Source organism: Micromesistius poutassou (assembly GCF_964030765.1).
Source record: "Micromesistius poutassou genome assembly, chromosome: 15".
NCBI classification, from domain to species: domain Eukaryota; kingdom Metazoa; phylum Chordata; class Actinopteri; order Gadiformes; family Gadidae; genus Micromesistius; species Micromesistius poutassou.
The window spans coordinates 9358512-9386011 of NC_140285.1; the positions used below are offsets into that span (position 1 = coordinate 9358512).

Here is a 27500-nt window from a genome sequence, read left to right on the forward strand (position 1 = left end):
CGCACACACAGGGGACTAATAGGAAGCTTAGAGTTTGTCAAATGTATTTTTATTTAACTTAGCTATATAACTTATAATTGCAGATTTAGAAAAGGCCAACATGCTGACATGTAGTTGGAAGACTTTCCTTCTGTCTCTTTTTAGTGTTTTCATTTTCTTCTTTCTTTCTTTCTTTCTTTCTTACTTGTTTAAGGTCTGTTTTCCCTGCCATGCGCCCCCACCTCTCTCCCCTCTTCCTTATTAATTCTGGGCTGTGTTCTTGTGGACAGGACTGATTGCTGTGGGTTGAAATAGGATATGTTAGCAAAAGGCTCAGCCCTTTCCAGAGTGACTTGGCCAGAACACACACACACACACAGACAAAACACACACACGCAATACATACACTCACACACATACACACACACACACAAAGAACAAAACATACAAACGCACACACTCACACACACACACACACAGACACACCACAAGTACCAAAAAAAGGAAAGAGGCAAATATGTATTTGCATACATTAAAAAAACACCGCTCAACTCATATACCCAATCACTTACTTCCAAGGCAATCAGCTTCAGTCCCCCTCTGGTTGTTTGAGGGTGTTGTTTGACCGTGGGCCCCCGTAGGTTTCAGCTGATATAAGTGCTCCGAAGCCCTTCTTCTTTGGGCTCAGAGGGCCTGTGGCGGCCAGCTAGCGTTGGGCCTTGGAACACTCCTCTGTGGCTTCTCGTGATCATTCTTCCCCTCTTTTCCAATCGCCCTGTGGTCACCTCAGAGCTAATACTGGGAATTGTGGTATAACTCATAAAGTTGTCTGTTTTCCCATGTGTGAATGTCTGTGTCTGTTTCTGTGTGTGTGTGTGTGTGTGTGTGTGTCTGTGTCTGTGTCTGTGTGTGTATATCTGTGCATGTGTGATGTGTACCAGGATCAGAGAACAGGAGTGTGGTGTTGGCCAGCACTGCCATTCAACTCTTGGATGAGAGGAGGTCACCCATTGCAGCTGGTAAGTAAAAGCGAAGCATGGGGGGGGGTCCATCTCCCTGGCCTATCCCCAATAGTACCTACTTCTGTATACCCATCATAACTCATGTTACTGTTTATTTTTGCACTCGCACGTGAACGTGTGTGTTCTGGAGGAAGGCGACCAGAGGCATGCGATTCAGGCTAACGTTTTCCAGCGTGCGTCATATAAATAGCCACGAGCTCGGCGAATGCCGACCGTGCGCTTGTCCCTGCCCTCCGACGCTTATTTATGGCAGGCTGTGGCCTGGGAGGATTGTGTTGTGGTGTGGCCTGGCTGGACACATGCACCCCTGGGCGTCTATGTAAGGCCTACGTGTGACGCCCGCATATGAAGCGTGAACCGGTGCTTCGTTTTATACCGAGAGAGAGAGAGAGAGAGAGAGAGAGAGAGAGAGAGAGAGAGAGAGGGGGGGGGGGGGGGGGGGGGAAGACAGAGAGAGAGAGAGAGAGAGAGAGAGAGAGGGAGGGAGGGAGAGAGAGGGAGGGAGAGAGGCAGAGGGAGGGAGGGAGAGAGTGAGAGAGAGAGAGAGAGAGAGAGACAGAGAGCGAGAGGGAGTGAGAGAGAGAGAGAGACACAGAGATAGAGAGAGAGGGGATAAAAATATCAAGGCTTTGGTTTTATAGGATTTATGATATAATGTTTGGGCGGGTTTTTGGTGTGACATCACCGGCTGTGCTTAAAGGCACATCATTGTTTTTGCGGTGTTCACCACAAATGCATTAAGAGCATCGAAATAAGCTCTAGATTCTCGTGCATTGTCAGTTGGGCTGATCAAGCTCTTCTTAGTTGTAATAATGTTGGGGATAGGAATGAATATCGTTCTTTAACTCCGAGTGAGAAATGCAGTCAGAAAGAGCAGTCAGATCCTATACAAATTAATACGATGAAGAAATAAAAATGATTTAAAAAAATGAAAAGTATGATCAAAGCATCTCTTTAATGAGTAAAAAATACTTATGTTGCAAATGTACCACATAGAAAGTGACAAAAGACTGAAATTGATGGAGAAAAAAAAAGACGAGAGGAAGAATGGTGCTTGGCAAGGCAGTGGTGATTTCACGGTGCCTGAATATGTTGACGTGGGAGCAGTGCATTGTGGGTACTAGTGTGGCCTGAGGGATACCACAGTGTGCTGGAGCAGAAGGACAGCAATTGAGAGTCTGCGCAATGCCATAAACACATACACATTTATACACACTTAAAAACATGCAGAAGACAGGCAGTGAGTGTCTTCCACCATGTTGACCCAGTTGCTATTAAGACATTACTTTCTGAATTGTAATCCCTAACACAATTGTAACCCACTTCACCCGACCACGAGAACCTCCGCTGTAGAGCTTGATCAAAACCTGTATTTAACACAATAGGGGTCCGGACCTCCTGGTATTACGCGCATAGCATTACCATTACCGAATAGGCACGAGCAAATGGGATTATGTTTACATAGTCATCCAAGATGTAAACGCAATCTTGAATGCAAATTTGCCGCTCAGCTGGTTGGCCCAGTTTGCTCCGGCCTTAGCTCGATAGAGCCGCGGTCTTGTGAACATGTTAGCGCGCTAACTTAACGTGGCAGGCGATGACATCACACACCCAGGGCAGTGCAGACGTCAGCGGGCCACACAGATGCTGAATGTGTGAGCTTGTGAATATGTGCACGTCCCTACCATTGTGTTTATGCGCATAAATGTGTGTGCACATGTTTATGTGTGTGTGTATTGATAAGTCATGAAGAAGGTGCTTGATGTGTGTGTGTGTGTGTGTGTGTGTGTGTGTGTGTGTGTGTGTGTGTGTGTGTGTGTGTGGTAGTGTGTGTGTGTGTGTGTGTGTGTGTGTGTGTGTGGTATTGTGTGCATGTGTGTGGTGTGTCCTGAAAATAAGGGCCACTCTTGGAAGAACGTGACGATTCTCACCAAACTCGTTTCTGGCATTAGTGATCATACATCATTAACTCGACCTCTTAATTCATTACATAACTATAACAATGTGTAGCGACCCATTTCCTGAAGTCATTCATTCCATGAGTGAATCACCCAAGCAGCAAATTCATTTTTATTATAAAATGAAAAACATCTTGATGTTGTCCCACAGAGCATCCTCATGTAGTTCAACTGATCCCGATTATCAATTACATACAAACATTTTTTAACACCTTACGAAATATAAGTTTTTCTTCCTGCTCATGTCCTTGTATAATATTTGATAGCATCAATTTCAAAAAAAGTCTCAAAAATCTGATGGGGTCATGGGTTCACGAGACATATTGTCTCCCGGACAAGGGACAACTTTTAACAACGTTGACAGACTCACACATTGAACTGAGGACATCTTACAGCTGATATAGAAGGGAACAAATAGCTGTTATAATAAGATCACGTGTAGACTTACTGGATTGATCTATAATATTGTTTTGACATTTGAGTCATATTTTGATTTTTTTGTTCTGGATTGACATCCTTCACATCTTGAGAACAGTAATTTGACGAGTTAGCTGTCTATGCCTTCCATCTCTCTCTTTTGGTTTGTGTGTGTGTGAAGGTGTGTGTGTGTGTGTGTGTGTCTATTATCTGATAGTCTGTTGTAAACTGAAATAAGATATACAAGAGATAAAGGTCACACATTTGCATTTTACTTTACATTATTGCTTTATAGAACTTACAGCGTCACTACGTGAGCGAGAAAAATATGATCTAGGATAGCAGAACTAGAGACATAATTAGGCTGAAACAAACACATATTCTACTCATGTTCACTAACAAGGAGGCAAACTCATTCAGTACACAAACGCTAATATTAATAACACACATCCATATTCACAAAAATGCCCGCATAAACACACACACTCAAACACACACACACACACACACAAACACACAAACACACAAACACAAACACACAAACAAACACAAAAAATAAATTTAAACACCAAAACAGCTGCCCGCTATGAATTATCATTTTTTCTCAAATAACTCGATACAAAACCAAACTCTGAAATCAATATGTGAAAATTTTCATAAGCATACATATAACAACTCCAAACACACACACACACACACAAATATAAATATATAACTATTTTAAATCCATTTGCGAAATTGTCTCTTGAAATTGTCTCTGCAACGTAATGGAATTGATATGTCATATTTCTTTGGCTGTTTCCCCCACTGGGAAACCGTGTCCCCCCCACCGCTGTGTTTACAGCTCCGAACCACTGCATAGTCAGACACCTGGGAGATGTAGTCCCCCTCCCCCCCCTACCGCACGCCGCACAGCAGTCTCTCTCGGAATAGTGCGGTCGCCTAGGCGATGGCGTTCTCCAGCGGCTCCTTTTCCCGAGCCTTGGTGCGCTGGGCCTCCTGAGCGGTGGCCAGCTCCTCGTTCTTCTTCACCTCCCGCTGGTACTTGGCCATGATGGCGGCGTAGGCGCAGCCGTACACGGCGGCCGCCAGCATCATCAGACACACGATGCCGCACACCACGCCGGTGATGATCACCGTGGCGATGGCGTGCCGGAGGTTGACGGGCCGCGGCCGCTGCTTGGGCTCGCACTCGGGCAGGCCTCCTCCTCCTCCTCCTCCTCCACCTCCTCCTACTCCGCCGCCTCCTCCCCCGCCACCGCCGCCGCCGCCGCCGACCCCGCCGGCGCCGCCGAAGCCTTCCGCCATCCCCACGGGGGCGTGGAGCGCGGGGTGGGCGTGGTTGCCGTGGGTGTGGCCCCGCAGCAGCCTCTCCGACTCCAGGTGGTGGATGTTGGCGAACAGGTAGTTGTAGCTGGTGGTCATGCAGGAGTGGAAGAGCTGGTAGGGGATCCTCTGGAGGTCCTTGTCCCGCATGTCCTCGGGCTGGGTGCAGCGCACCTCGTCCACCACGCCACCTGGGAGGGGGAGGAGCCACAAACCAAGGGGGTCGTTTTGAGTACGGCTCGTCGAGAGTTGAATGCATTCCTCTGGCCGTTACATAAGACCCGTGAGTGATTCTCGGATGAAGGGTGTCATGATGAGGTCATGGTAATTACGTTCGGCTCGGACGAAAAGCTGAGGTGAAAAAAAAGATGTGCACTTAGCTAAACAATTGTTTGTGGACGATTAGTGCGTGGAGTGCAACGCGGCGTGTCGAGTCAAACGTTGGAGTAAGGCGGCGCACGGCAGGTCCTGTTGGGCCGAGGTGGGTCCCGTGGTTGTTGCCGCTCTCCCTCTCAATTTCCCCGCCCTCCTTCTTTTTCCTCTGCCTAGTATTTGCTCTCTTTATGTTCTATTGGTATCAGTGAAGCATCTCAGCCACTGGATACTTCACACTTGACTTAGCTCCTCTACTCACATCCTATTCATTATCGCCGCAATAGCCAACAGCCATAGAGCAGTACACCCACTGAGCAGTATACCCACCGCACCACGGCTACATGGCTACATGCACTGTGAGGGCTACATTAGTATTGATTTAAGAGCCATCTTTGGGTTCATATATACACACAAAATGGCTTCATCTTCAAAATGAATAAACGCACACACACACTCTTTGGCAAATTGGACGGACCTTTTAGGCTGGTCTAATCCCTAGTGTGTCAAGCCTCCTAGGGAAAGAGTATTACCCAAACACTGTGTCTCAATTATGGGACTTTGTGGCCCCCTTTGCTACATTGCTATGTTATTTCGACTGCATCGGTGACCGTCTTAGCTTAGGCAATTTTATTTTACAGAAAGTCCTGTTTTTAGGACTGTATATGTGTAATGTAAATTGAGTTTGTAACATGTTATGTAATGTGAGTTTTGAAGTGGATTTAAGACACTGACACTGTGCACTTAATTGTGCACTTAATTCACTTAATTCACTGTCAAAGCCAAGGCTTTGACAGTGACAGTGACTGTCAAAGCCAAGGCTTTGACAGTGAATTCGTCCGGACAGCTCTAGTGACAGGCATTCCCACATATAAACACATAGGTCTCCCATAGTCATTGATCAAACCTTTGAAAATGTAGGTCTCCAGCCAGAGTTTGAGGACTATCAGCTGGCAGTCACATCTCCAAGGGTTTCCTCTTAGAGCCAGGCTGTCAAGGCGACCCAGGGCTTCCATCAGGGAGCGGTCCAGTCTCGTCAGCTTGTTGTGAGCCAGTCCCAGGTGGCTCAGGTTCCTAAGGCTTTCCCCCATCACTCCTGGCAAGCCCCACAGGCTAAACACCATGCCACACGCAAGGGGAAGAGGATACAAATGATGAATGAGTGTGGGAACTTTCCTTATTGCATGATAGTGAAAAGAATATAAAATATACAAATATGAAGATTCACCAATGAAAAGCAGGAGTATCTTTAAAGGACAAGGTGCAGAGTACCTCCAAGCTTTCCTTAATAACGACACTCCCACTACCCACTACTAAAACGTACAACGGTTTTGTCCTGAAGCTTTGGATGGCCCATCCCCTCCCACTGAATCCCCTGCTAATGGACTGAATTGATGAATTCAGGCATCGCATTTTTTCTCCATGTTAGCGAGAGTGAGGCAGAAAAAACGCACAGCGAACAAACCCCTGCCCACGCACAGCGTATCCACCACTCCAACTTGGCTCAAGTTTTACATTAGTATGTGACCGTTACATAACCGCCAACGCATACAGCGGGGCATCTGTGCGCTTTGCACTCAAGCCCCCAAAAAACACAACACAACCTCCTTTTCCCCCGCCCGGGGCGCGTTCTTTTGCCGTACCTGTTGTGGGAAAGGTCAAGGTGCGTGAGTGAGTGTATGGGGGCCAGCAGCCGCTTGTCCAGCTCTCTCAGGCCGTTGTTGGCCAGGTTGAAGCGCTGCAGGTTCCTCAGGCCCAGCAGCGTGGACGGCGACACCGAGGTGATGGAGTTGTTGGACAGGTCCACGATCCGCACGAAGGGCGTCTCTCGGAAGGCCATGGAGCCCAGGCCCCGGATGCGGTTGTCCTGGAGGTAGAGTTCCTGGGTGTCGGGGTGCAGCCGCCGGGGGATGTCGTAGAGGCCGCGGCCCCGGCAGTCCACCACTTTGGCGCCGGCGTCGCAGGCGCACTCCTTGGGGCAGGCCAGGGTGGCGGGGGGGAGGACCAGGGAGAGGAGGGCGCACAGCAGGACCGCTGGGGAGAGAGGAGCGTACGGGACGTGTAAATGACGTTGCAGGGGAATAATGGTCGTTTTATACGGTGATACGGAGCTCCTCACTCAGCTCAGATTGATAATCCTCCCAAAGAATGTACGCAAGGTAGAACTTGAATATCACCTGATAATACTAAAACAAAACACTGAAATAAACATTTGAAGACGTTACCCACGTTTTAGATCCACAATCTGGTTTCAGCATCACTACCCTATGCAGCTAAAACCGCAAAGACGTTTTTTTTTTTCTTCTTTGTTGCGTTTTGACGATGATTTACTGGCTCCCCCCTTCCTCCATCTCCTCATAAGGCTCTAGGGCGCTTCAACAGGGAGCCATCACCCCTCACCCACACTACCCACACACAGCTTCACTCGCGGCAGATATTGGGTGTCTGAATCCCTTTGAGATAACTTCATACGTGGTATCTTCCTTCTAGAACATTACAGCAGTATTTATAGAATTGGCTGTGCTCGCTCCAGGCTCACTGAGATAAGGCTCCGGCAGAAGCTTGAAAAGGCATTTGGCTAGCTCACAGTGCTTACATTGCGTCAGAAGCCTTTGATTAGTTTGAAGGAAAGGCAAGGCGTTGGTGGAATTGTGTTCTAATGTGTTCTCTATAGTTGAATGTATACTACCATAATAACATGATTAGTTACTTGAATAAACAACGACCCAACTCTGGTTGGTTTGGAACAACAATGTTGACAAACGTAGCGCAGCGGCCATCTTAAAATGGAGCCAACCAAATGAGCAACAATGGTCTTTTAACAGCCTATGGTCTCGGTCGCTCATAGTTTATAAACAATGAGCGACCTGAAAGCAATCTGGTGCTTTGTGATCAATATCCCAGCTGTTTGTTTTTGGTACGGAGGCTTTCTCAGCGCATGCTTTAATATCCTGATGTGTTGCGACTTCTATGCGCTGGGTCAGAGATTTGTGTGAATCACATACTTCACTTGCAAAGTAAGAAACATGCATTTGTAAGCACGCATACCGCTGCACAAACAGAGACACAACGAAGCATGCACCAAAAGGATCATGCTTGAATGCGAGCATACATGCCTGCAAATGAATCCATGCACACACACACACACACACACACACACACAAACACAGCATTAGCTCAGTCAAGTGTTAGAACAGCAGGTCTAGAATGAGGTCAACGCAAGAGAATGGCTGATGTGTTTTGGCATTATTAAAAATCCTTAGAGAATACATGGAGTGACCACTTCAAACAAGCATCACATCACTACGAATATCACAAAAGCATTGCTCTTACATAACACGCATACAACAGAGCCTGGAGATCAGTGTAAAATTGCACGGTTCCTGAAATAAGTCCGGCGCGCACATTGCCCTTTCTAGTGGGGGTACAACTCAGCTGTTGCAGCGGTAAACACAGAACCACCACTGTGCTCATCAGTGCTCATCTGTTTCCCACCACAGCATGCATGGTTCTCGTAAACACCCTGCGCCGTGTCGTCGCGTAATGCACGCCGCTATCCCCTAGCCACGCGACTCCTACCTGTCATGTCTGCTGGGGGAGCTCCTCTCTTCAGCGGCGGCAGTGGCAGCTCCTCTCCTGCGTTCGTGGCGTCCCGGAGCGGCGCGGCAGCGGCAGCAGCGAGTGGTCAGAGATCCTCGGCTCCCCGTGGCGTGGCGTTCCCGTGAGCGTCACCGCCGTGGGGAGATCCATTTGGCAATCGATAAAGGGGAGAGGACCAGGGCGCTGCGCGTTGCCCTCTCCCGGTCGAGTTGTAGTAGCAGTCAGGGGTCAGGTGGATATTAAGGGGGGTGGGGGTGGGGGGGGGGGGGGGGGGGGGGGGGGGGAGGGGGGAGCTCTGAGAGGAGGGCGGGGGGGGATGGAAGCGGAAGAGAAGGCGAAGGGAGAAAGATCAGCAGACGAGCCCCGTAATGCCCTCAGGACCCGTAGCCCTGCCCGCGTGGGCTGGAAACCCCATCGGTACGGAGAGACCAGAGCACAGCCCACTGCCAGCCAACACGCCAGCCAGTCTGCAAATAAACAACACTGGAGATCTGGCTCACTCTCGCTCTCGCTCTCTCTCTCTCTCTCTCTCTTTCGCTCTCTATCTCTCTCCCTCTCGCTATATCTGTCTCTCTCTCACACACGCTCTCTCTCTTGCTCTCTCCCTCTCTCTCCCTCTCTCTTGTTCTCTCTCTCTCTCGTTCTCCCACACTCTCTCTCTATCAAGCACTCTCACTCTCTCTCTCACTCTCCCTCAAGCTCCCTCAAGCTCCCTTGCACTTCCCCCTCTCTCTCTCCATCTCTCTCTCACGCTTGCTCTGTCTCCATCTCTCTCGCACACCCTCTTTCTCTCTTGCTATCTCTTTCTTGTGCGTTGCCTCTATCTCTCACACACAGCTCTCTATTTATCTCACTGTCCTTCTCTACCATGCCCATCTCTCCTCATATTCTCTGTCCTATTCAGCTTTATTTATTTGTATTCTTATTTTTTTGGTCCTTCGCTAACTTAACCCGTTTCCACACTGCTCTATTCATTCCTCTACCTCTCTTGCTTTTTCTTGGCACTCTTTATTTTGGTATAGTGTAACCCGACAGTCGTGTTATTTCACATTAATATAGACATACATACCTACCGGCATACATACATATGTACGTAAATACACACACACATGTATACATACACATATAGACATACATGCAAACATACATGCAAGTATGCATATATACAAACATACATGCAAGTATGCATAAATTCGTACATGCATACATACTTCCACACGTGTACAAATGAACAGGAGTAGCTCTCAAGAAGAAGCAAAAAGGTCAGGGGGGCAGAGATGAGTTATAGATTCAATGTCACGCCCTATCCGTTATTGTTTTGTTTTTTTATGTAATTTATTTTTTATATTTAACAATTTCAGCATCTAGGATGTTCCTTAATGGAAACTAAAAATGATTCCTCTTGCAAGACTAAGTGAGTAGTGTACCTGTACCTACTGATAATGTAACGCTACACAATGCGACCCTGGAAGTATCGCATTACTGACAAATGGATCTATATGACAATTTGACCGCTTGTATCCTTGACCTTCTCAATCACTTGTGGCCATGGCATACCCAAACTACTCTGATAGCAATTTTTTAAAGAAATGTTGGGTATGTTTATTATTATGCACTTATATGAGTAATGTCAACAGTTAGCAATGAGCAGTAAACATGAGAGAGACGGAAGAACAAATTGCATTAAACACATTTAACAGAAACGCATTTATCTGTGTACCCATCTTCACACAATCTTAACACAAACCAAGACAATGAATGCAATAGCTTTTAAGTTTAAGATGTACACCATCACCATAAACATATGATGCTATGGTTTCACATTAAAAACAAGTCAATTAGTTCAGCCTTCATAGCTACAAGCGCTAGCTTTTCAACCTGCAATTTGCCACACTCTGAAGACACTCTTATCTCCTTAAGACCAGAACAAGGACATTGCAGTTGAAGTCTATCACACAATATTTGCATCTTGAGACACAGCCTCCCGTGTGTGTGCGTGTGTGTATGTGTGTGTGTGTGTGTGTACTATATTCCTCCTCTGCATGTCGCCGGGCATCTCGTGTGTCCTCACATGATGTGGCCCCTTTGCTGTGCTTCAATGAGGAGCTACGCTGCTGGGCAAATGCACCACTGCACTCGCAAATCACTTGACTTGTGTATGCGTGGTGTGTGTGTGCGTGTGTGTGTGTGTGTGTGTGTGTGTGTGTGTGTGTGTGTGCGTGCGTGTGCCTGTCTGTCCGCGTGTGTGTTTGTTTGTGTCTTTATTCACATCGACACAGGTAGCAACCATAAGATGACCCTTCACTTCTCACGGCACACATGCAAATGCAAAGGCATGTGTTGTTGTTGAACCTCGACATGTAGGATTTAACTCTGTCTCCTCGCAGCTCTTTGGTGATGGGGAGAATGTGGAGGGATTTAAAAGGCTGCTAGTCTTTTTACTCTGAAAGCCACATCAGGGAAATTGAATTCACTCTAATGCAGTAGTTCAACCAAAACAGAGCACCGCAATCATCTAAAGAGGAAATGAACTGCCTGTTACTCTAGTCTAGTCACTGACAATAAATGTTCTTTTTGATAATTATACGTCTCTCAAGGCCTTATATTCTCAACTGTTTTAGTAATCGCCAAAATGAATTTTGTATTTAATCCCAAATTTGTTATTTTAATGAGATTCTTATTACATTTATTTTTTATCTTTTTCTTTTATAATTTCTTTGATTTACAATTCAATTCTTGCATTCTCTTTTTTAGTCTCATTGTCAATTATGCATAACATGTCCTCACATAACATTGCACTACATTCGATTCGCAGTGTTGATTAGCAACCTCACTGCTAACTCCACTGACTTGGCTCTGCTGCATCTATAGTGTGTGGGTTTCCATTGTCCCTGGCCAACATCTTAAGTGCGCCAGTGCTCCTGGGTGGTGTTCTCCACGTGGGAGTGGAGCTGGTGGGTTTTTTGAAGGGGTGGGTGGGTGGGTGGGCAGGGGGACAGGCATGCCTGTGACTAGGGGGGGTAATCTGCACCTGTTCCAGGAGCTAAAACAGGCATTGGCGGTAGTGTTATTCTATACTCACTCGGTGGACACGCGCAACTAAAGCTAAGTGTTTGACGGGTCGTAGAACATTTGTGAATGCATGGATGCGTGCACGGGTTATGCATACGTGACATGTGTAGGTGATTCACATATTCGCAACACCATGTGCACATCGTTTTAGGATTCATTCATATCTGTGGGTGATTCTTTTTGATTCACGGTGAGTCGTATTCTCGGGCCACATATCACGGGGGCCATTATTAGGTTTTATGGAACGTTTGCGTGTGAAATTGAGATGGGAATGAAGTGCGAGGGTAAGCCTGGGATCTTAAGGAATCCTGGCCTCTGTTGAAAGGGTCTTTCAAACCCCAGCTGCTGAAATATACACAGTTAGCCTGTCACTGCACGGTGACAGGAGCCCATTTGAATCTGGTCTTTGTGGATTTTTTTGGGGGGGATGGAGGGGTTACTCCTCACTTTTCCATTACCTCAACTACCCACGACTGGTATGCAGCAGGCCAATGTGTGTCTGAATATCAGCTCCTGTGGTGCACGGTCCTACTCTCAGAGCCCCAGAAACACGATGGACCCCCTGCTGTGAGACAGCTAGGGGGGGTCCAAGAAGTAGTTGGCGGTTAGTGGGAGAGCAAGATGGGGAGCAGAATCAAAGTAAAAATCAGTGCAGAGTATGTTGACTCTCAGACAGAATAGATCCATACTCCACCACCGGTGGAATCATCGTCTTATTCCTGTCTTTTGCTACCTGCTGTGGGGAGGCAGATTGCAGCAGGGAGAAAGTGGCTCCGGGAGGCAGAATTGGAATCCAAAGCAGGGAGGGGAGGCCGATGGCGCTGGTGGATTTTATCTTGGCACACAGTGAGGAGAGGCTTATCCCGAAACCAGGGGTGAAACCACACGAGTGTGGTTCAGATGTCTCCAGACAGATATGTTACTGGCACACCAAGCAATGTGCCTGTACCTGTTCCGCTTATAGGTTCATGTTTAATGCGGGGCCGCGGCACCACATTATTACATGATTGTTTGGTGGTGGCTAGACGGAGAGGACCTCAAACTGGTTTGGTTTGAATATGCTCCCCCTTTACCCAGTAGACGAGGGCATTTGTGACACTGCCGTCGTAAAAGATCATTGTACATTTTAAAAGGCTCATGCCTGTCCTTACATACATACATACATACATACATACATACATACATACATACATACATTCACACATTCACACATACACACATACAAACATACATACACACATACATACATACACACATACACACATACATACATACACACATACATACATACATACATACATACATACATACATACATACATACTGTATACATACATGGTACATGGATAAATACAGCCTCTCCCCCCCCCCCCCCCCCCCACACACACACACACACCCACACACACACGTACAGAAAAACATAAATACACACACACATAGGAACAGACTTCCATTTATCCTCAGACGCCATGGGCTCTCGCTGCCAACATTTATTTTTAGCTGTTTACCACGTTGGTGTCGATCGTGCTTCGGCGAATACTGTAGCTCAAGTGGCCTGCAGCACGCAGGAAACAAAACAAAGTAGCCCACTAAGAACATCCTGCCTCCCACCCTGTCTTTCCGCCGACAGCAGAATGACGTAGTACTGCCACACGGTAGGGTAAAAGACCCAACCGTCCCTCTCTATCTACCATCAACAGAGTAACTAGGCCAGCTAAGGTCTCTGTTCCCCTGGCACCTTCCTCTAATTCCTCCTGGGGGGTGGGGGGGGGGCGTCCCTATCTCAGTGTGTCCGGCCCCTGGGGGACCTAATCCCTCCAGTGAGAAGAGGCAGGGGCCCCCGGTGGGAGAACATTAGCACACGCTTGAAACCCCGTCAGCTGACACCTGTGTGGGCGGAGGAGGAGGAGGAGGAGGAGGAGGAGCGGCGGTTGAGCTTTTAGGCCCTCTCTCGGATCGCCGAGCAACAGAGGGCTCTGCCTCATGACGCCACTGCCTCTCTACGGCGGCCCCTGCTCTATCAGCGGGACCACAGACAGAACACTGCGCCCGGCGCACCGCACGCCGCTGTGCTGTCGCTTGTGAGCGATTAAAGGATGACATGTTATGTAACCAGGTGTGAGTGTGATTAGCCGTTACGAGCCGCTTTGAAAATTGGCCTCTTCTGACGTCACAAGTGGGCGTGTCCACCTAGATGCGTGCTGGATAGATCAGTCTACCAGTCCACCCGGTGGACTGTAGCAAACGTTGCTCATCTATCCGTCATACAGCTAGGTGGACACGCCCACTTGTGATGTCAGAAGAGGCAGATTTTCCAAACGGCTTGTAATGGACTGAACTCCATTTATCATCTATCCCCAGCTCTCTCGAATGCAGCAAGCCAAGAGAGGACTATTGGTTAAGGCTTGAAGCTGCTTGTTGACAGCCCTCGTACGTACCTGCATGCAAAACACTCACTGTCTCTACTGTCTCTCTTCCAGCTGTGGGCATCCAGATGAAGCTGGACTTCTTTAAGAAGAAGTTCTGGACGGCCAGTAGACAGGTAGGTGTGTGCAGGCTCCTACACTCACACACACACACACACACACACACACACACACACACACACACACACACACACACACACACACACACACACACATACACATACACATACACACACACACACAAATTACAAAATCATCAAATCATTCATTCATACACTGACACACATGTAGATACATGCACATGTCGTACTGCCGACAGCCTAATGCTCATTGAACCATCCGTAATCGAGTGATGTGAGCTTACCCACACAAAGAGAAGCAGCGGCACTGACCTTCTGAAAAACGATTAAAGCTGCAATAAAGTTGGATCCAAGACATAAACGTAAAACAGACATGAAGTTGCCTGTGTGTGTGCTGTTGTGTGGTGTGTCACACACACACACACACACACACACACACACACTCACATACACACGCGTGCATACACACACACACATGATATTTTCCTCCTGGAATTAAAAGCTTAATAGTCCCAAGTTATCTGGCCAGTATTCCATGGCTGTAGGCCTGAGGAAATCTGTTTAAGTTTGACTGTAAAACTCCAAGGCTGTTCGTCAGCTTGGTTTTGATTTAGTTCCCAACGTTGGGGAAAATGAAGAGAGAAGACCATCTTGTAATGTACAGACACTGTATCGATTGATGGAGCCCCTCCCGTCCTATACCCTCATCAACATGACTCCTGTGTTCCAGTGTGCAGCTCTGGATGGGAAGTGTTCCATCAACTGCGACGATGAGGTTGGTTTCCTGACACTCTCTTCCTCTCCATTCACTTTAACTTCAAAAGAGATGTATCGCCATGGAGAATGTACTTTGTGAAAGCCGTTTACAAATCCAACAAAAGGAAAAATAGCATAGCACTATAAGAAAGACAGTGGAGAACATAAGGGATCCGTGGGGGCGTGAATCACTCTTGAGTGAGTTACTCTCTCTTTCTCCAACTACAGACTATCATCAGTATGTTTAATCATGCACATTTTCAAATATGCCAGAAACCTTATTTGCTATTTATTTAATTCTAGACCATGTCATTTGCTTTTATCATCATATAATGATTAATTCCTCGCACATCCTATTTCGGCATTTGACATTTCCTGATTCTGAAGAACCTCGCTGCAGTTGTTATCCGTGCGTTGCACATGTGAGCCCTCTTTCCTGCTCTCTGCATCCTGTCACATAGAACATCAACTGCTACCTGATCGACAACAACGGCTTCGTGCTGGTGGCCGAGGACTACACACTGGTGAGTTGCACACATGCATGTCACACGCCAGTGGAGACCAGCTGAACAGAAAGTGACACACGCGGGCTACAATCACTTAGCTGCTACTCATCATAATGATGCTGTAACAAATGCCATGTGGTGGACGGGTTTTTTGATCCAAAACATCTGGAAATCAGAGCCCTTATAATGTCACGCTCCACTCATTGAGCTACAAGGGACCGCCTGTGGCGTTGTCACGTGCGTCACACACACATATGGAAAACAATGGCTTAAGCACGGCTAAAAGTGTAGTTTAGGCATGGTTCTGATATGGCTCCGCTGAAGACTTAATCCTGAACTTAATCACTGTGTTAGTGTCCATAGGAACGTTGTGTCATGTGACACATCGGCGTCGTAAACGCACACATGTTGTAGCTCTCATGAAGGGCCTGGGTTGGTCGTAGTGTTTATCCCCTGCAGTTCATCATATGTTCAGGGCGACTGTATGTCCCTCTGTGGTGTTTCCAGATTGTACTTGAGTTATGCCTCGCATTGCTGTCCCTGAGTCAACTCTGGTAAGCTGTCTGTCCACTCCAGACATGCTGTCACTCTGGCTTTAGCTCATCCAAAACCCTCTGCCCTGGCACTGTCCTCTCTGCCCCTTCTCTCTCTCTCTCTCTCTCTCTCTCTCTCTCTCTCTCTCTCTCTCTCTCTCTCTCACTGTCTCTCTCTCTCTCTTTCTATTCTTTCTCTCGGTTGCTCTATTCTCATATAATCTCGCTTTCTTTCTCTCTCATTCTCGCCCTCCCCCATCTCTCTCATCCTAATTGCTCTCTATCACACATTCACCCACACTTTGTTGAACCGCCCTCCCCCAGCTAAAAACAACACAGCCCTGTGGCCATGGATATTTTCCCCTCTCTCACTCTCTCTGTCTCTCTCTCTCTGTCTCTCTCTCTCTCTCTCTCTCTCTCTCTCTCTCTCTCTCTCTCTCTCTCTCTCTCTCTCTCTCTCTCTCCATCTCACTCTCTCTTTCCATCTCTCTTGCTCTCTCTGTCTCTCTCTAGCTCTCTCTCTAACTCTCCATCTCCTTCTTCGACTCTCTCTCACTCTCTCTCTGGCTCTCTCCAACTCTCTCTCTCTCTCTCTCTCCAACTCTCTCTCTCTCTGTGTGTCTCTCTCTCGCTCTCTCTCTCTCTCCCTCTATGCTGCTCTACGTGTGTCTCTCTCCCCCCTCTGGCCCAGGGGCAGGTTGTCGTGCTGTATTCATCTCTGTGTGCTCCGTGTGTGTTTCCTGTTTCCCTGCAGACGGGGAAGTTCTTTGGAGAAGCTGAGGGAGCTGTAATGAATAAGCTGCTGCAGATGGGCTCCCTGTAATGAATAAGCTGCTGCAGATGGGCTCCTTCAAGCGGTGAGTCTGTCACACTGTATAGGAATGTATAGGTGTGTGTGTGTGTGTGTGTGTGTGTGTGTGTGTGTGTGTGTGTGTGTGTGTGTGTGTATAAAGGTCAGCAGAACAACAATGTATTTGTGTTTTGTGAAAATGAAAAGGATTAGCAAAAAGGGTAAAAGTGCAATCAAAAACAAATCCTCCAATGACCCCTGTGCGACACACACACACCCACCCACGGTACATTATCTTGCACCCAATCACACCATCCACATCAATGCGTGTGTGCGAGTGTGTGTGTGCGTGTATGTGAGTGTGTGCACAAGGTTTTGTGTGTGTGTGATGTGTTTGTGCATCTGACTGACATGTCATGCTGGAGCATGAGATCATGTCTCCCCTACGCACTGACAACTCTTAACTTGGCCAATCACATCAAGCTATTCAGCAGCGACCTTTGACCTCCCCCCGGCTCAGTGGACTTCTCCGTTAGGGGATTACTGCAAATCTGTTCCTGAAATGGGGGAATTAAGGGAAACAGGAAGTGTCCACACACACACACACACACACACACACACACACACACACACACACACACACACATATGGACAACAATATTAACACTGGCACACACACATCTGCACATTAGCGCACATTACACAACACTTGGATACATAAACACAGAGAGACACACACACACACACACACACACACACACACACACTCAGACTTGCAGTGTTGGGTGTTGTGGAAAGCGCCAGAGGCGGGGGTGGTGAGGGCTGTGTGATTAATTTGGTAATTCAAGCCAGGCGGACATCAGTCTCAGTGTTACTGTAGATAAATACAGATGGACGTACACTCAAACAGACTTTTTATCCCCCAGAATATTCATCGAAACCGCTTTATGGAATATACCCACGGTGTCTTTTTACCTCTGCAGGCAGCATACGTTAGAGCGGGCCGGGACATTGAAGAGGTTGGCCTTTACCCAGAATGCACTCGTTCATATTGAGGACATGTAGGTGCGTTCAGGGGCGAAGGATAAAGATTTTCTTTTAGGTTTAGCTGTCGTCTCTCGTGGGTGTCACTCGGGCGTGGGCCTCTCTTCTCCTGGGTGGGGAGCGGTGGATGACAGACTTCCAGAGACAAGCCGCCTCCACGTTCTCGTTAGAGGGATGACCATCAAGAGACCGCGTGGTTATTCATCCCACAGAGAGAGAGGGAGGGGGAGAGAGAGAGAGAGAGAGAGAGCGAGAGGGCCTACCAAAGCGCTCACCCAATGATAAATCGCCGTTGATATCTTCCGCGATCCAGAGGACGAACTGTGACAAACGAACGTCAGTGATGTATTGATGCGATGAGTAATGAGGGGCTTACGGAATCACAAACAATTAATGAATCCGGCATGATGCGCTTCGAGTGAGCGTCGTCTCTGGGCGAGAGTCGTGCTAGGCGGGGCCCACTTGTGTGTTCCCCTGCCGTCGACTGATAGAGACATCAGAGGAACTCGGAGGAGCTTGTTGCCTCTGCAAGACGAATGCCCGAGTGGATTGTTCATCGTTAGAGGCTAGGCCAAAAAAAGACAAAACCGTCTGTTGGTCCTCACACATTGGAATGATCTGGCCTCAAACATAATGGGCGGAAAACAAAATGTGAAAGGGAACATTAAAATAAGATGCAATGGAGACAGACATGGTTTTGGACCATTGGAACACATGTACGCACACACGACCCACACATACACAACGCCTGCTCTGTACAATGTATTTAATATTATAATCCAGTATGACGCATCTTAATTAATGGAATGTCCATGACCCCGGTCATGGTCAGCCTGGGATGGATCAGACGTCACCCATGCATGCATACACGTTTAGCCTTACAGTGTGTGTCTGTGTGTGTCTATGTGTGAACGGGTCATTGCGGGTGCACGTGAGTGTGCGTGTGTGTGTGTGGTGTGTCTGTGCGTGATGTGTGTTGGCGTGTGTGTGTGTGTGTGTGTGTGTGCAGGACATTTGGGGATACTAGATGGGATATTGAGGACTAGGGGCTTAGCCTGCCTGCCTTAGGGTGTGAGGTCCGATTCTTGGCAGGTGGGGTCATTGAAGAGCTGTCCAATACACACACACACACACACACACACACACACCTACACAGCCGCATACAGGGCGATCTTGGCTTTGATTCACTTTCCGTTTCCTCTCCCATTCCGGATACATCCTCTGTGGGATCCCCTCGCTGAGCTATAGGCAGAGGAGCCGCTGCAGCTAAGGTGGGCTCTGCCCTGCCTTCTCTCCCTCACAGTGCACTCACATAGAGCCGGCCCCTGCAGGCAGAGAGAGCGAGCAGCATGCCAGACCATACTCAACGGGCACCTCCACTTGCTGGATGTGTTTCCTTCAGCAGGTCCGATGACATTCCTCCTTTATTTGTTAACACCATTCTTCCTTCTTTCCTCCCTTTGTCCCTTCCTCCCGTTCTCACGTCCTTCCTTCCATCAAACCTTTCTTCCTTCCCGCCTTCCTTCCTTCATCCTCCCCCTGTACTCCCTCCTCCAATCGTCACTTCCTTCCTTCCTGTCCGTCATTCTTTTCTCCTTATTTTCTTTCCTTACCTCCATCCTCCTCTGCTTCCCCTCTTCCTTCTTTTCCTTCCATCCTACCTTCCTTTGGTCCAACCTCCCTTTCGCCCATCTTTCCTCCATCCCTGCCTTCCTCCCATCCCTTCCCTCCATCCTCCCTCCCTCCCTTCCCTCCATCTTCCCTCCCTCCCTTCCTCCCTCCCTTCCCTCCATCCTCCCTCCCTCCCTCCTTCCCTCCATCCCTCCCTCCCTCCCTCCCTCCCCTCCTCCCCTCCTCCCTTCCCCCTCTCTAGGGTGACCCTGTACGACTACCAGGCCATCTGCCTGATCTACTCCGAGAGAAGCGACAGCGCTCACACTCTGTTGGACGTGAGTAGGCAACCACTGCCGCCCGGCTCCTTCTCTCCCACGCCGCGACCTCCGCGTTCACACGCCGCACCGCACCGCACCACACACACACACACACACACACACACACACACACACACAAACACACACACATACTAGTCCCACCGCTTAATAAAAAACCCACAAGGTCTTGACTACTTTCTGGCGTGACTCATCTATGTAGATGGCGAACGCTCGGGTAGAAAGCCAGCGGTGACTCACTGGAGTGGACGCTTCATTTGCGTCGGGGTTTACAAGTTGCACATGATTATTGTCTGATGAAGTCTTTTGTTTTTCTTCCTCCTCCCCAGCCGTACTTCGCCCTCCTGGCCGTTGCCAAGTGGATCCTGACCGAGCTAATTGTGTAAGACGTGTGGTTTTTGTGGTTCTCTGTATGAGTTACACCCCTGTGTGTTCATATGTGTGTGTCTGTGTGTGTTAATGTGTGTGTGTGAGTGTGTGTTAGTGTGTGTGGCTGTGTGTGTGTGTGTGTGTGTGTGTGTGTGTGTGTGTGTGTGTGTGTGTGTGTGTGTGTGAGTGTGTGTGAGTGTGTTGGAGTGCAAAATATGAGTGCATTGAAATTTGAGTTTTCTGGAGGAATCTGCTACTGGCTGAAGTTAACTAGGTGTGTGTGTGTGTGTGTGTGTGTGTGTGTGTGTGTGTGTGTGTCCGTACATGTGTGTGTGTCCGCATTTGTGAGCATGGGTGCATGGTTGTGTTTGTATGCGTTTCTGTCTGTGTCTGTTGCCTGATTACAAAAATGGATAGCATGCATTTGCATTTCAAAAGTTATATGGAAATACATGCTGCTGACTGAGGTTAGCGATGCGTGTATGTCTGTCTGTGTGTCTACGTGTGTGTGTGTGTGTGTGTGTGTGTGTCCGTGTCCGCGTCCTTGGCCGCGTGAGAGCACATGCGCATGGTATGATTGTGTACATTAGCTGTATGTTTGTTTATGCCTGCCCTCCTCATGAACGCTGCACTGATCATCCGTTCTTCTGCGCTGTAATGGCCTCCTGATGTTTCCTGCTGAGCGTGGTTATCCCATGATGCCCTGTTGTGGCCGCCTCGGCTCCGTGGGTGGTCTCCTCGCTAGTCCTGGGTTTGCCACATTACAGTGTGCGAGGGGGGGGCCTACCGTGATCGCTATGCTAATTTCACTGCTTGTCACAGTGATAGCGGTTACAATTCAGGGGCCTCCCGTCTGTACCCGAGAGATAAAGGCACTGGGGGGTTTAAACGTTTTTAGAAGTGTAATTATGTCGAGCTCACACTACAGGACTTTTAAATCTTCACTAAATCCCGTCCGAGGAGACCAGCTCATCGAACGACTGTCAAATGACAGCTTTTACAAAACTCGCTGCGCAGTACATGTACAGCAGGGGATCGCACATCACTTGATTTGTACAGGACCAAAAATCGAGAGTTTAAATCTTTGCGTACAGTTGCCAAGGCGGTAGTCAGAGTACGGCCATAAATGGATGGCAGTGGACTACATCTTGTCTTCATTTTGATAGTTTGTTAATACTAGTCTATAGTTGAATAACTAACTCAGTTTACTCTCCAAGGTGAATATCCTGTCCTTGCATATTATATAAATGTCCTAGTAAAGCCAATTACATGTCAATAATGCACTGCATTCTCATTAATGAGCATGGCTATTCGAAAAATCAGAAATGGCACTGCTGTCCATGGACGACATGGTGCTGAAAGGTGACGGCGCTCTACTTCTAAACACAAAATCAGCTGTGTCTGTCCCCAACATTCGATTCTGTATTTTCTGTTGGATTTGGTGCACTTTTTCAATTGTGACATTCTAGTAGAATGATGCATCAATGCAATTCGGCTGGGACTCCCGAAAAATTTAAACTGATTAATTTATAGGGATTTAGAAATTATCTTTGGCTCCCCGGACGAGGTCTAGACTGGGTTGCGACTGAAATAATCCTGTATTTGACCACATCAGATCAGAGGACCTTTCCAGGAAATGGAAACAGGATTCTTTCAGATTTCTGACAGATTATACTAGGGCTGGAAAATAGTGGCTTTAATTGTCAGATGTAATACGGGTCAAAAGTCCTGTCTTGTGAGCTTTGGCATTAAAGTAAAATCATTTAGTTACATTACTGTTTTAGCAGTACTGTAACATTGCAGTTAATGTAAATGGTATGTAAAGGTGCTGTGGGTAAGATGTGAGGGGTGTTATTAGAGAGAACAAAAGAGAACAAAACAAAGAAAATCGTCCCTTCTCTCCCTGCTTCCTCCTCCCCTACGTTACTCTGCCATTGAGAAGTGTTGCATTTAACTCACCTGTGACCTCTGACCTGTGACCTTGAAGGCAAGATGGAGTCCCCAATTCAGTCACAGAACAGATTGGTCACAAGTGAGCTGGAAGCTGTCTAAAATCTAAAATGGCTGATACAGAAACCGGCGCAGTAAACTAACAGACGTTGGCTAGGCCAATTCTAACAAATTACACTCTTATAACAGCTCTTAAATATTACCTAAAGCACCTTTAATATGATATTACACACCATCTACCCACTATAGTATAGTATTTGCATTAAACACATGCAGTCATTGATGGTGGATGGCGACTCTCCATGCATTAGGGATGTTTGGTTACGGTCTCCTGTGTGTCTGTGTTGGTTTGTCAGGTTTCTGGTGGAGTTCAACTTGTACAGCTGGTGGCACTCTGATCTCACTGTCAAAGGTAAGTAAACAGCGCATCTGATTTAAGGAACCCTGTTGGGAAAATGATCTAAGAAAGCGTACACTTTTTTTTAGCATAATACTAATCTAGACCACAGATGTTGATGATAAATTATCAGAATAATTCATGCTGTGATTTATATCAATGATTATATTCTAAATGTTCCATGGAGAAAAACCATTGAGCTGCATGAGCCACCCTCCCTGGTCCAGTCTATATTTCAGTCAATGTGAAAGATAATAATAAAATAAGCACGCTTTGCTCATAAATCTGAGGGAGCGATCCGTGTATTTTACTGCGAGACCACAGACTAATACAATGCGAAAGCCGATATCTGAGGTCCAACGATAATGCTCATCATAACTCTATGATCATTTTTCTCCGGAGGGTTAAAGAAAACAAGGAGAAAAGAAAATGTGGAGGAAGTTTGGACGGTCCAGCAGTATAGATGCACGCACACACACACACACACACACACACACACACACACACACACACACACACACACAACGAAGTACTGCACTCGTACCAGAACCTACACACGCAGTTTTCTCTGTTGACCTCCTGTCCTCTTCCTCCTCCTCCTCCACCTCCTTGTGAGTCAGTGTGACCGCTGGAAATACAGAACAAACCGGAACAATCCAAAACCTAAACCTCCAAATGGCAGCACATGTGATTACCTCCAGTGACCTCAATATTCAGTGGTAGTGGTAGCGGCAGTGGTGGCGTGAGTGTGTGTTTGTGTTTGCCTTTGTGTGCCAATCATTTTGAAAAGGCAATTGTGTGGGTGCACACATTAAGTGTGAGTCTGTTCAGATTTTTGTAGTGTGGAGATGAGGTTGGATTCGATGGGTTTATGTTCTTTGTGGATGTGTGTCATATCGGTGGTGGGAAGCAATATCCGCCTTGAAACAGCAGAGAAAATAAGTCACCCTTCTCTCTTTCTCGCTCTCTCTCTCTCTCTCTCTCTCTCTCTCTCTCTCTCTCTCTCTCTCTTTCGGCGACTGCCAAAACGCCTTTGCCTGGTGCTTTGATAGAGTGTTGAGTTTGTTTGGCCTATCCAACCATGGCCCTGCTGAGAGTTATCCTTTCATACTGAGCCCTTGGTGGTGCCAGTGATAATTCCAGCTGAAATTAATGAGAAAGTGTTTCATATGAGAGGTGAGAGGGAGAGAGGGAGAGGGCTTGAGATGGAGAGATGGAGAGAGACAGATTTATAGCCAAAGAGAGATCACCAGGTCTATAACATGTTTTCCCCCTGAACGAAGTGTTGCTGGGCAGTGCCGTTGCACGTTGAGACAATTTCACAGCTGGCTAGCCCCAGGTCTTAAGCGGCATTTCTATATCTTTTTTACAATGGAGACACAGCTTGTGACACGCAGCTGAAACACCCAGACTCAGCAACCGTAACCCAATCTGCACTCCAAGCTCTGCTAATCCCAGCCATTTATCGAGTAGGCTAATGTGTTACACACACACACGCACGCACGCACGCACGCACGCACGCACGCACGCACGCACGCACGCACGCACGCACGCACGCACGCACGCACGCACGCACGCACGCACATGCATGCCAACGCGAACACACTCTCTCTCTCTCTCTCTCTCTCTCTTCTCTCTCTCTCTCTCTCTCTCTCTCTCACACACACACACACTCACACACACACACACACACACACACACACACACACAAACGCACACAGACTGCTGAGAGACCCAGTAATTAAACAACTCTATTCAAATCAAACATGCAATGTTAGATCCAATATCTTCAAACATCAGCCTGTGTGTGTGTGTGTGTGTGTGTGTGTGTGTGTGTGTGTGTGTGTGTGTGTGTGTGTGTGTGTGTTATAATGCACTGCTGTCTACAAGCAAGCAGCATCACACTGCAGCACAACACAACAACAGGTCTTTTTGTTTACTTTGTTTATGCAAACAATCCAAAGATTAAGTCCATACATTTAAGTAAGTACTGATGCTGGGTGTGTGGGGGGGCGGTGTAGGGGGTGTAAACTGGACTCTGGACACATGTAGCGTGCAGTACGTTTCTGAGACTGTAGGTGGCAGGAGTGTTCAAGCAATGTGGTTGCCTTTGGTTTGCAGTGCAGTGAGATCCCCCGCTTGTGCAAGAAGCTGCTGTGGCAAAGAGGCCAATGCTGCTCTCTCTCTCTCTCTCGTTCAACCCCGTGTTTTACCAGGATGTGGTGTGTGTTCGCTATTTGCATGATTTGTTTAGGTCGCTTTGAAATATCTTAATAACATGCTATGCCTTTGAACTGCATGTTTTCCATGGAGACCTCAGCATCATCGTCCACTCCATCTCTCTCTGTTGATATGTCCCTCCAAGTACACTCTCTCTCTCTCTCTCTCTCTCTCACTCTCTCTCTCTGTCTCTCTTTCATTCGATGCTCTGTCTTCCTCTTTCTCTCGCTTTCTCTCTCTCTCTTTTATTTCTGTTTGTTTGTCTGCAATCTGCTGATCCGCTGTCATTCTAAAACCGTGTTGGGGTTAGAGAGACGTACAGACTGAGAGAGTGTGAAAGTCATACGTATATATCCCAGCTATTTGTTGGTCAGGTTGCTATTAATCTGTCAATGTGTCTATCTGGAATGTCATTTAAATACTTTGGCGGGGGAAATATGAGAGAAAGACGGAGATCGCTCGGGAGAGAGTGGGAGAGCCCCGGCTATATTGTCTGTCTCTCTTTTTCCTGGGAGAGAGCACGAGAGACGGATCCTCCTCGTGTATCTGTGGGTCTCACGGTGTGTGTCTCTCCCCAGCTCAGAGGTCGGGCCGTCCCATGCATGTGCCATGTGACACAGAGTACCCGGCCTTCGTCTCCGAGAGAACCATCAAGGAGAACACGGGCAACATCGACTGTGACGGCTGCCTCAAGTACGTTTCAGACACACACACACGCACACGCGCGCATGCACGCACACACACACACACATAAATGTATCAAATATATTTACAGAAAATAGCTTGTGTTGGAGTGAGTCTTGTGTCTTGATAACGACACGCCGTGACCAAATCTACTACTAAATGTAGGAATGCGCTATTGCTCTTGTGATCTGAATGTGATTCTTATGTTGTTCTTAAGCGCTTTTTTTTTCACATAATGACTGTAAGATGATTTCCACAAAAGTGGACACGCATTCAAACGGACACACCAACAGAGTGCCGAGGCATCCCCCCCGTCCCCTGGCGGGATGACGTAGCGGGCCTTTACAGGGGACAGAGAGAGGTGGAAAAATGGCTTCCTTTAAAGAATGGGAAAATGAGTGTGGTCCCCATTAACAATTTGGGCTTTTCTGTCAGGCAATTGCTGAGTGTTCGCTGGATCCCTGTGATGGGCCTTTCATTGCTCCCAGCTGGTGAACTGCTTGGGACGCTACAACTCGTGTGTGTGTGTGTGTGTGTGTGTGTGTGTGTGTGTGTGTGTGTCTCCTGCTGGCCCACGAGGTCAGCAGGGTAACCACTTGCCTAGGTGCAAGGAGTAAAACTTTATTTGGGGGCCTCCCCTCCCCCCTGTCGTCCCCCCCGTCCCCCTGTCACCCCCTCATTGTCAGGCTCTTTGACTCACACATGCACATGTAAAAACACACACGCATCTACATGCGACACACACACTCACATTCTATATCATTCTCTATATTCTCGTACACTCACAGTTTCTCGCTCTTTTTATCTCGCACACATACACACACACACACACACACACACACACACACACACACTCACACACATACACACAAACGCACACACACATTCTATGTCTCATACACACACTCACATGTACACAGTCCCTCACACACACACACACACACACAAACAAACACACACAGGTGTACACACACACACACGCATACACATGACGAAAGGTACAGTTTCTTTCTGGACGTACTTTAGCACTGGGGAAACCGAGGCCTTTTGAGCTCTGATCTACATCTTGGGATGTGGGACTTGGGGTAAATCATATTATTTCTAGCACAATGAATTTGACAAAGTGATATGGAGGTTTTATTTCGGTTGCATGGAATTTTATAGCTTGTATTAGTAATAGTGGATATTGGCGATAAACATCTGTTTTATGTTATGGCCTGACTGAGGCCTTTTCTTCTTATTTTCATTGGGACACGTGTGTGTCTCTGTGTGTGTGTGTGTGTGTGTGTGTGTGTGTGTGTGTGTGTGTGTGAGAGAGAGAGAGTGCTTTTGTGCTATACACTGTCGGAAATATATCCTAAGCTCTGGCCTGCTAAACCTCTCTGTACGGTTTATCCACAGTGTCTGCATATATGCGCCGGTATGTGGTATGCGGTAGGTGTGTGTGTGTGTGTGTGTGTGTGTATGTATGTGTGTGTGTGTGTGTGTGTGTGTGTGTGTGGGTGTTTGTTCGTGTGTGTGTGTGTGTGTGTGTGTGTGTGTGTGAGAGAGAGAGTGACGGTGAAGAGGGAGGTTGTGTGTATTCATGCATACTGTCTATACCCATGAGGTCCAGTTCTGAAAGTAAAAATAGAACAAGTGGTACTACACTGACGTGAAGAATTTAGCGTCGGCCTGGTGTCTAAGTGGTCCTAATAACAGATTTAACCCCAATTACTATGCTGATAGTTTCTTTGAAATGCAGGGCTATGGTGCGATGTGTCACTAAACAAACAGATCTGGGCATCTGGAAATTCTCAAAATTCAACACACACACATATGTACGTTTGTACGTACATACACACAGTGAAGCATGTATTCATTATTGAAGGAAATTTGGCTTTGAGGGTTACTCTTTACTATAACGCCAGTTCATATATAAGGTGTTTGTCATAATGCTATGATAGGTCATGATGACATTATCACCAATAATTAGAGCAGATTTTAAATAATAACATGATCTAACAACGAAAAATAACCATAGGGTCACCGAGGGATGTATCCACTACACA

General features: G+C 47.3%; 2 protein-coding genes across 2 annotated transcripts in view; one reads left to right on the forward strand and one right to left on the reverse strand.

Moving 5' to 3' along the window:
• Positions 1–26144, forward strand: part of LOC311359788 (voltage-dependent calcium channel subunit alpha-2/delta-3-like) — a gene marked incomplete at both ends in the record, with an annotated part of 99079 nt that extends 72935 nt beyond the window's left edge. The window contains 10 exons of the mRNA XM_084479827.1: positions 921–998; positions 14226–14287; positions 14982–15026; positions 15469–15531; positions 16801–16865; positions 19754–19829; positions 20159–20211; positions 22505–22560; positions 25344–25462; positions 26136–26144. Of these exons, the coding sequence (XP_084335953.1) occupies positions 921–998; positions 14226–14287; positions 14982–15026; positions 15469–15531; positions 16801–16865; positions 19754–19829; positions 20159–20211; positions 22505–22560; positions 25344–25462; positions 26136–26144 (626 nt within the window). The remainder of the gene's footprint in view (positions 1–920; positions 999–14225; positions 14288–14981; positions 15027–15468; positions 15532–16800; positions 16866–19753; positions 19830–20158; positions 20212–22504; positions 22561–25343; positions 25463–26135) is intronic.
• On the reverse strand, positions 3073–8870 carry lrtm1 (leucine rich repeat transmembrane protein 1). The gene is made up of 4 exons (XM_084480188.1): positions 8654–8870; positions 6718–7108; positions 5982–6187; positions 3073–4893 (listed from the first exon to the last, which is right to left on the reverse strand). Exons 1-4 carry the CDS (start codon positions 8658–8660, stop codon positions 4319–4321), a joined length of 1179 nt encoding a protein of 392 aa, XP_084336314.1. The 5' UTR covers positions 8661–8870; the 3' UTR covers positions 3073–4318.
• Positions 26145–27500: the final 1356 nt, after the last annotated feature.

What these genes read in the sequence shown, in the direction of transcription:
- lrtm1 (XM_084480188.1), bottom strand. An exon ending in CTTGACCTTTCCCACAACAG is followed by an intron (nt 6,188 to 6,717) that starts GTACGGCAAAAG and finishes CATGGTGTTTAG; the next exon opens with CCTGTGGGGCTTGCCAGGAG. An exon ending in GGAGACCTACATTTTCAAAG is followed by an intron (nt 4,894 to 5,981) that starts GTTTGATCAATG and finishes TCCCCCTCCCAG; the next exon opens with GTGGCGTGGTGGACGAGGTG.